A 9,854-nucleotide genomic window follows, 5' to 3' on the forward strand; every position below is an offset into this window, starting at 1 on the left:
ACCACTGGAAACTCTGATAATTTTTTTATTACATATATATATATATATATACACATATTTATATATATCTGTTTATAGAAACAATGACCATTAAAATGTTGTTGTTAAAAGTAACAAAAATAAATAAATAAATAAATAAAAAGCATCACCACTTGCCAAATAAAATTAAATTAGATAATAAAATAAAGTTTAAAACCATTTAATTTCTCAAGCTAATGTATATGGGTATAGCGTATATTTTTAAGTTTTTAAAATCCTTGTTATAGAAAACTACAACAAATGTAGCAATTTAAATAGGGGTGTAGAAATGCACCAATATAATATAATTTATAATATAATAATATAATTTGAATCCACCAACTAATAATTAATAATTGCATTTTAATAATTAATAATTGCATTTATTATAATCTGATATAATAATAATAATAATAAAATAGCAAAAACATACATCCCATTAATTATTTAAAAAAAAAACCTGATTCAGGACCAAGTTTCAGAATTCATAATGCATTACTAAATTATTAAAAAAAGAATCAAACTGACATCAGAGCAAATTTACACCCCTTATATTAAGTAAAACTGCATTTTAACCTTATAATATTATGACATCAAATGGTGTTACAATACATTATTAAAAATAATAGTAATGAAGTCAGTTTGGTGCAAATCATTTATTCCTCTGGGATCATATTTGTTCTTACATTTGTAAAAAATAGTTAGCAATAAAAGCTAGGGTAGGAGGCTGAAGTGAGGGGTAACAAATATTTTGTGTAACTGCATACAGTATATATACCATTCTTAGACACCAGAGTACCACGATGGGACCATTTCCACACAGAACAGTAACCTTACTGCGACTTACTGTACAAATACAATGCTCACTTTGGCACAACCCTCTCAGTGATCAATTGACAGCACATTCAAATGATGGCACCTTACAACAACGCTTTAAAAAAGACCAATTGTTATGCTGGAAAACAACAGACTGGTGTCAAGACATCCTTTATGACTTTAATGGACTATGTATTGATAAATTATTCTTCTGTATGGAGTAGCTAAAAAAGTAAACAAAATGTACTCAACTGATCATATGGGCTAAGTGCAATAAAAGTACAGTGTGTGTGTCAAGCATTCGGAACGCTGATCTATTGGGCGACGTGAGTGATATTAGAGGGGCTATTTATGATGCTGTACACTGGTGTCATGGGAGGTATTTGTTCAACAGCAAAAACTTTTGCTAAACCCATTAAAACAAGCTTGCAGCCCTCCTACAATACAGAAAAGGAGGCAGTCTCTTCAGCTGAGGTCAAACCGTGGCTTCTGGAAAACAAACAAACAAAAAAAAGGACAGACACATTTTTAGCACACTTCTTGAAGGACCTTCTCGCCTTGGCCCTGCCCTTGATCCGGGTATAGGTTCAGGTTTAGATATGGGCCCCTCGTAGCTTGTCTCTTTGCTTGTAACGCGAGCAGGAGCGGAGGCATGCCGTGTGTCTAAGCGTTTTGCATCTCTTTGCCGATCTTGTAGCTGAGGATCTTGTTCCAGTCGATCTTGGTACGGGTGACGGGAAGCTGCCGGCGTAAGGCCTTGAAGGTGGTGTCAGACATAGTCTGGTAGTTCTCACTGATGGCCGTCTGAAAGGAAACGGCAGAGGAAATCTCACTATATGGTTCTTCACACAGATATGATCAGGTGCTACATAATAATTCATTTCTTCCTCCATCATGAACAACATGCAATCGCAGTACTGTAAAATAATCACTAACCAATCAAAATCAACCGGAAACAAACCTGATATTCATTCTCAGCATTTTCGATGATCTTGACAAACTCCTTGGCAGTCTGTACCTCATTCTGTTAACACAGAAGAACAAAAATAACCACTACATTACCAAAAGCAGCTGATTTGCATACTCATAATTCCTAAAAAAAAAAAATATATACAAAATTTTTAGAAACAGAAATTGTTTCTGTTGACGTTGCGTTTAAATATTTTATTAAATAAATTCCTTTTCTCTCTTTTCTACTTGTCGACAAAGAAGCATATGGTGCTAGTACAGCAAAATTAAAAGGAAAAGGAAGAACATCAGATGTTTAAATGCTTTTTCTTTTTTTGAGCCAGCAGGCTGAGTAAATAAAGAGTATATTTTGGCAAGCCAAACTGTGCATCCGATATTCACAATTAAAAGCTATTATAATTTATACCAATCAAATAAAGGCTTAAAGAAAATCCAACGGTGTTAATATAAATTACTGTTCAAAAGTTTGGGGTTTAGTAAGATTTTTTTATTCAATATTGTTAAAAAAGGTCCTTTCTGCTCATCAAGGCTGCATTTATTTGATCAAAAATACAGTAAAATCAGTAATATTATGAAATACTAATTTAAAATATCTGTTTTCTGTTTTAATATGCTTTCAAATTTAATTTATTCTTGTAATGCAAAGCTGAATTTTCAGCATCATTACTCCAGTTTTCAATGTAGCATGATCCTTCAGAAATCATGCTGTATATATACAGAAATCATGCTGTATATATATATTTATTGGTATTATTTATTGGTATTATTGTAGTATTATGTTGAAAAAAGTGCAGAAAGTTCAAAAGAACAGCATTTTTAATGAAACAGAAATCCTTTGTAACATTATAAATGTGATTACTGTTACTCTTGGTCAATTTAATGCATCCTTGCTTAAAACAAGTAAAACAAGTATTAATTTCTTTTTTTTAAATAATTAATTAATTTAAAAAACAAATAATAATAAAAGTTCAAAAGAACAGCATTTTTAAAGAAACAGAAATCCTTTGTAATATATATATATATATATATATATATATATATATATATATTTTTTTTTTTTTTTTTTTTTGACAGATGACAGATACCAAACTTAGTAGTTCAAACTTAATGAACTACATGGCAGAAGGGTCCAGAAGTTCAATATCTATCTATCAATACAGCACCGCACCCACGGAAATGTCATTCACAGTGAAACTGGCTGTTTACCAGACAGGTTGTTTGTGACTTATTAACAGGAAGTCCACTCACTTAAAATTCTAGCAGCTCAGGTTTAAATAACTTACAGAGATGACCAGAGACTCTTGCACATCCTTGTGGCTGACCAGCTGCACGTTGCCATCCTCATAGTAATGAACCTGGATCTTCAGCACTCCCACAACCTGAGCAGTGGGCTGAGAAATGGAGAACTTCCATTCCGATCGGCAGCGGCCATTCCTGTACGCAGAAAAATGGAGGAAGTTCATCTGTAAGTTGTCTTAGGAACAAGAAGAACGTGACCGACGGCATTTACACTAGTTATACTGTAAAACAAAAACCAATGATGCATACAATCCTACATAATAGTTACTGTAGTATGCAAAAACTATTCACTATTTAGTTCCTAGAAATCAATGCCACGGACATTACATGACAGCTCAGTGTTTATGCATATTGCTTAAAGAGGATGTTCTTTTGTGCCGTTAAGCCATGTGTTGTGTTATCTGAATGTGTGAAAGAGCAAAGCTAGCTTGTCAGTACTACAAGTAGGCGACCTTTGCTGTCTAGTGCACCTGTTTTCCATTCAAGTGACACATAATAGTCTCCAGATACAGTAGGGTCATGATCTGGGTGGAGGCACAGCTCATTCCACACATCTAAAGATCATGTATCATACTTGGAACAAAGCCGGTAACTGCGTCAGGCATACAGCCTCATTCAAAGCAAAGAGTGAACAACTATTATGGTTTTTAATGTGTTAGAGTACCAGTCTGAAGTCTAGTAACACCTACTAATTTCATTGTTGACTAAATAGGGATGTCAGTCAGATTACATAGTGTAAGTAAGGATGGGCGATACGGCCAAAAAATGATCACAATAAAATTGTTCATATTGGTAACTACTGATAATTAATCTAAATGATCTTACTTTCTACATTGTCTAGTAGGTGATATTAAATTCAAGTATTTAAGCATGAGGTTTTTAGTTCAAACTGTCATTAAAATAATGAGAAATATAAAAATAAATTTAAAAAAGGATAAAGAAACTACCAGAAATTTTTGGGCTGAAACTGATGACCCTCGATACAGGCAATGATGGTTTGCTGTCCATCGATGGTTTTCCCATAAACCTAAAAACAACAATACAAGATTCTGTCATCAAAAAATGTGGCATAAAACACACTCGCACTTAGAAACTGCTTTATTAAATTTATTCAGTTCCTTTAACAAACACAAGTAAGATTTAGCCAACTCACAGTGCAGACTCCAGTGGGGTAATGGTCTTTGACGTACGCCCTCAGAGCTTCGTCACAAGCATCCCTCCACGGCCTGAGGGCCGCCTCACCCTCATGAGACTGTTGGTCAGTCGCCTCTTTCCTCAGGTGGTCAAACTTGAATGACTGTTTCTTGCGAGGGTCAAAAAACCGTCCGTGGCCAAGGTCTCCATGCTCTGTGATCAAAACCTGCAGTTTGGAAGCAGTTTAATAAAATGTTTAGTTTAAATAGACATTTCTTTCCTACTGTGGAAGTTGTAAGTGTATATTTGTGACCCTGGACCACGAATCCAGTCATAAGTCGCACGGGTATATTTGTAGCAACAGCCAACAATACAATGTATGGGTCAAAATTATCGATTTTTCTTTTATGCCAAAAATCATTAGGACATTAAGTAAAGATCATGTTCCATGAAGATATTTTGTAAATTTCCTACCATAAATATATCAAAACTTAATTTTTGATTAGCAATATGCATTGCTAAGAACTTCATTTGAACAACTTCAAAGGTGATTTTCTCAATATTTTGATTTTTTTGCACCCTCAGATTCCAGATTTTCAAATAGTTGTATCTCAGTCAAATATTGTCCTATTATATGTTTGTACTGCTTATTTATTCAGCTTTCAGATGATGTGTAAATCTTAATTTGGTCAGAGTCAGAGCAAGTTTCTGTCAAGAAGGTTTACAGACAAACATCACTTTTTTTTTTTTTTAATAATGTGCACTACTGTGCACAATATTACCATGTGAGCAACTATTCTTACTTCAAAGTAATTGTTATAATCACCTGATCTTCACTTGCATCAAGTTTAGCAGGTGTGAACTGATCCATGTTGTACTGGGCAAAGGCACTGTCATAAACAGAAAAAAATGTGTTTAGTCTAATATATTCAAAATTTGCAACATTATCAGTTTATTTATGATTACTGATTCACAAAATTGGATCTAGTCTAAATAAAGAACTTTTGATGAAGCCACAGAGCTACATATATCACTTCTCCATAGATCTATTCATACTGTAAAGGGGAATCTGAACTGAAAGAGACACTGAAAACTGGTTGCGTACTCTTGGATCTAGATTCCTCTATTTAGCTTGCAGAAAACAGGCTTATGAAGGAGACAGGGAGAATAGTAATATAATATGCATTCATATACTGTAATAAATACAGGATACTCACTGAGCCGCCCCTTCCCTGAGCAGATTGTCATTATTGAGCAGTAGCCGCACATCTAAAACCAAAGAAAAGACGTCATTTGATATCATTATGATGTCACGAGTCATAACATAAATAAAAATATGATGAAATTTCTCCTAACATATAGTAAACTACTGTTCAAAAACATGGGGTCAGTAAGATTTTTTTAAAAAATGAACTATTTATTCAATAAAGAAACATTAAAATGATCAAAAGTGACAGTAAATACATTCATAATGCTATAAATAATTATATTTTAAATAAATGGTATACTTTTTAATTTTTTATTCATCAAAGAACCTTGAAAAATGCATTTCTAATGATGTTTCTAGAACAGCAAATGAGCATATTAAAATGATTTCTAATCATTAATGATGCTGAAAATTCTGCTTTGCATAACAGGAATAAATCATACTTTGAAACATTTTAAAACAGAAAACATAAATAGTAATAACATTACATTATATTATTATTTTACTGCATTTTCAATCAAATAGATGCAACCTTGAAGAGCAAAAAAAATATTACCAACCCCAAATCAGTGTTGCCAAGTACGAATTGGGCTACTTTAACACTATTACCGCGGGTTGTTTTTCATGTCCGTGGGTTGAAGCAACCTCAAGTTTTCTCAATTCAACCTCAAGTCCCCCCTTTTTATAGGGAGACCCCCCTCAAAATGCAATGGACTACTTTTGGGCTAGTTTTGAGTAGCAATTGGGTGGGTTTTGTTGTGAAAACCTGGCAACCCTGCCCCAAACTGTCTGAATAAGCTTGTTTGGTCTTTTTGATGAGTGTATACATGTTGCATGAATATTTTACCATTGAAGACTTCGTTGAACTCTCCAGGGGGAGCATGGATGATAAAATTTGCAGCAATGCGGACCTGAGGAAAAAACAAAAGCACTAATGAAGAAAATGTGAGGGGTGTTTGCACATGCAAAACTCACTGCCGAGGTGTTTGTTTAGTCCCTATGTGTTCAGAAAACATCTAACACCTCAAAAATACCCAAGAAAAGCTGCCATGTTTGAAGAAGAGGTGGAGTGGTGTTATGCACATACAAACTATTTTTATAAACCACAGCCTAATGCCACTGTTTAACATTTCCAAAGCGCCTTAAACAACACATATCAGCTAAAGGAAGCTGGTGTGTCTTTGGACTTCCTTTAAAAAGACGTCAAATGCTGCCTGAGACGATACATTGAGTGTGTCACCCCTCTCTGTGTCACTCCTTAGAAGGCTGCAGAATTTAGGCTTTTCTTAGCAGTGCACATGTAAGCATTAAGGGCCAGTGACACCGAGTCCAGCTCTGGCTCCATGGACGTTTCCCATTCTGGATCCATTCCAGCACTCCTGAGTGTGGAAAGCTCTGCAGGGTCTATCTTCACTGACAAAAACAGACTAACAACAAATACAGTACAGACCACCTATAGTGTATTATATCCCCAATTCACTACAGTCAAGCTGAGAAAATTGTGTTACTACTTATATATCACATAACAACATTTAATGCTGTGTAAAGTCTAGATGTTATCAAGGACGTCTATAGTTTTATTTATCCTTAACACTCATCGCATCACAGCTAAAATGTATTTCTAATAAGTGCCATTTCCTATATTATGCTCTTAGTGATAACAAGTTGAGCTGTTTGTCACAAAAACGCAAGAATACAATTCAGCTAAATAAAGCATAAACTACAGTTCAAAAGTTCGGAGTCAGTCATTTATAATTGATAACTTTTATAATGTTATAAAAAAATTCTAAAAGTAAAAGCTTGCATTTTAACTCTCTATTCAGCAAAACATCCTAAAAAATATCCACAGAAAATATTAATAAATAAGATAAGATTTTTGAAGGATCATGTGACACTGAAGACTGGAGTAATGATGCTGAAAATTCAGCTTTGCGTCACAGGAATAAATTATATTTTAAAATATACTACAATAGAAAAAGTTATTTTAAATTCTAATAATATTTTACAATATTACTATATTTACTAAAAATGCAGCCTTGGTGAACATAAGACTTAATTAAACATTAAAAAAAATAATAAAATAAATCCTACTGACCCAAAACTTTTCAAAGGTAGTAAGAAAGTGTGTAGTTTATATAAATACATATAAAATACACAATTTTATTCACAGTAAGAAACAGAAATGGACAGTAAATGATACAGCATATGTGTGAAAAAGTTTTTTGAAAGTTTTCTTGCATTGTAGCATTTCTAAAACCTCAATTCAATCTGTACATAGAAAACAAAGCCTACATTCACATTTTCTGCCCCAATCACAAGACGACAAAAAGAATTTGCTATTCTTGATTTCCTTGTCTAACCACGTTCAAACAAGCTAACCTTGATTACTGATAAGCAGAGAGGTGAAATCAATGCATTACTGTAGTTGAATTAATAACTGGTGCACACAACAATAACTGGCAGAATCTGAAAGCCTGCTATTGTTGAAAATATACAAAACTCAAGCTTTTATAATTGAATTCACCATCTTGCTCACTTTTAGAAGGAAGAAGGAAACTGCTTTCAATTATTACCTCAAAACATCTTAAGAATGTCAAATCATACTAATATTAGTGTGTTTCACACCTATGCAAAACATTATCCTATAAGTACTTAATATAACAATTGTTTTCAGGTGTTAAAATCATAGAAAACGTGTGCCCTGAAGCACAAGACTAGTTTTTAATATAATAACTTAATTTTTTTTTTTTTTAATTATAGAAAATCTGTGCCATGAAGCACAAGACAATTTTTAATATATTAACTTAATTGTTTTTAGTTTTTTTTTTTAAATCATAGAAAACCTATGCCCTGAAGCACAAGTCAAATTTTTGTCTTTGGCTCCCACTGGTGTGCTTGAATAGTATATCAGTGTAATCTAAATATCACCAGTCTCAAGCAGTTTGCAGCTGCAACACGCTTTCCACATCTAAGCATTTCTGAAATGCTTCTTCCCTCCTTCAACTGGCCTCAACACGACTGTTTCGACTTTGCAGAAGCGGAGGGGCGAGTCCGCACATTAGAACAGCCCGTGACTCGCGTCAGCTCGGTGGCAGAGGGTGGGGGCGTGAGACAGGAAGAGCCTCTCGCATGTAAGAGCATGCAGAAAGAGGGCTGGGTCACCGACACTCAGCTGAGAATACAAACAAGACCAGAGCTGAGGTTGCGCCCCTGTTTTAGTGCAAAAAACACTTCCCCTTGAACTCATTACATACAACTTACACGACAAATGAAATATAGCCATTTATATACAGGACACTATTACAGGCAAATACATAACACGAGACAATCGATTTTATATAAGTTTTTATATTAAAATTAACTTTCAAACGAGACTAAGTGACGTGACAAACGCTAAAAAGTGCATGGTCGCAAATATATATACGAAAATATGTTATAATGTTGTCTTAATTAAGTTGCTAATGTTCATGAAGTGATTTTTTCCTGATTTAGATGCACCAGTCCAAGCCTGTACGTTACTTATAGTCCGTAAACTCAACAGTACTTCCAGTGTTAATGTGAAACCGCAAATATTATCTAGTAGAATACATTTTCTGTTACGTATTTATAATATTAATATCTTTAATCTCAGTCAGTGTGTGCAGTCTAGCGTCTGTGAGGAGTGCGATCATCGATTAGATCGAGTTTCAGTTAGCTTGCTAGCTTCCTTAGCACGCTCTTCATCGCGGATTTTGCCAACTCTAAAACACCCAATGTGCGTAATAACATTTATGACACGTTCATGACAATATATAAACTGTACATATTCCAACAACAGAGCAGGGAAGATAAATCAGGAAGCCTGAATCGATAATCACATACCTTCTCCTCGTCGGAAAGCTGTTCCTCAAAGTCCGCCATCTTGGCTCAACTGGACCTGCCCTGTCAAACTGCATCACGGGAAAACAATCACAAACATGACAAAAAATTCAAAATAACATATTACATACGTAACGTTACATTTAGATATTGAAGTTTGTTTATTACACTTTGTATACCACATACGCTTTAATGAAAGGAAAAAACGGAACGTCTTTCATAATATTTTGATACAGTAAACTGTTTATAACTTAAAAAGTTATTCATGTTTCAAAGTCATTTGTATCAAAGTACAATGCAAAATATGTTTTTTAAAAAGCATATTTATAAGTACGCTGTTTATTTAGACTTATTTTATGTCGTACTTGTTTATAATACTACTATTATAAACTAATTTGCCTTGCTTTAAATGTTCATATTTAATACCTGATTTTTCAATATTTATTCCTCTACTCTAAAAATTGAATCAAGCCATATTTGGTTATGCGTACACTAATGATTACTGGAACATTCAAATTTCTCTAATTTGACGGAAATAGAGATGTCTTGTTTC

At 33.9% G+C, this 9,854-nt stretch overlaps 1 protein-coding gene across 1 annotated transcript; it reads right to left on the minus strand.

Moving 5' to 3' along the window:
- Positions 1–655: 655 nt before the first annotated feature.
- Positions 656–9,375, minus strand: capza1a (capping actin protein of muscle Z-line subunit alpha 1a). Its single transcript, XM_051112952.1, has 9 exons — positions 9,305–9,375; positions 6,291–6,354; positions 5,454–5,505; positions 5,063–5,126; positions 4,256–4,462; positions 4,050–4,129; positions 3,087–3,237; positions 1,796–1,858; positions 656–1,638 (listed from the first exon to the last, which is right to left on the minus strand). The coding sequence occupies exons 1-9, from the start codon at positions 9,341–9,343 to the stop codon at positions 1,498–1,500; spliced, it is 861 nt and encodes a 286-aa protein (XP_050968909.1). The 5' UTR covers positions 9,344–9,375; the 3' UTR covers positions 656–1,497.
- Positions 9,376–9,854: the final 479 nt, after the last annotated feature.

This window comes from Labeo rohita, chromosome 6 (assembly GCF_022985175.1).
Source record: "Labeo rohita strain BAU-BD-2019 chromosome 6, IGBB_LRoh.1.0, whole genome shotgun sequence".
Taxonomy (NCBI): domain Eukaryota; kingdom Metazoa; phylum Chordata; class Actinopteri; order Cypriniformes; family Cyprinidae; genus Labeo; species Labeo rohita.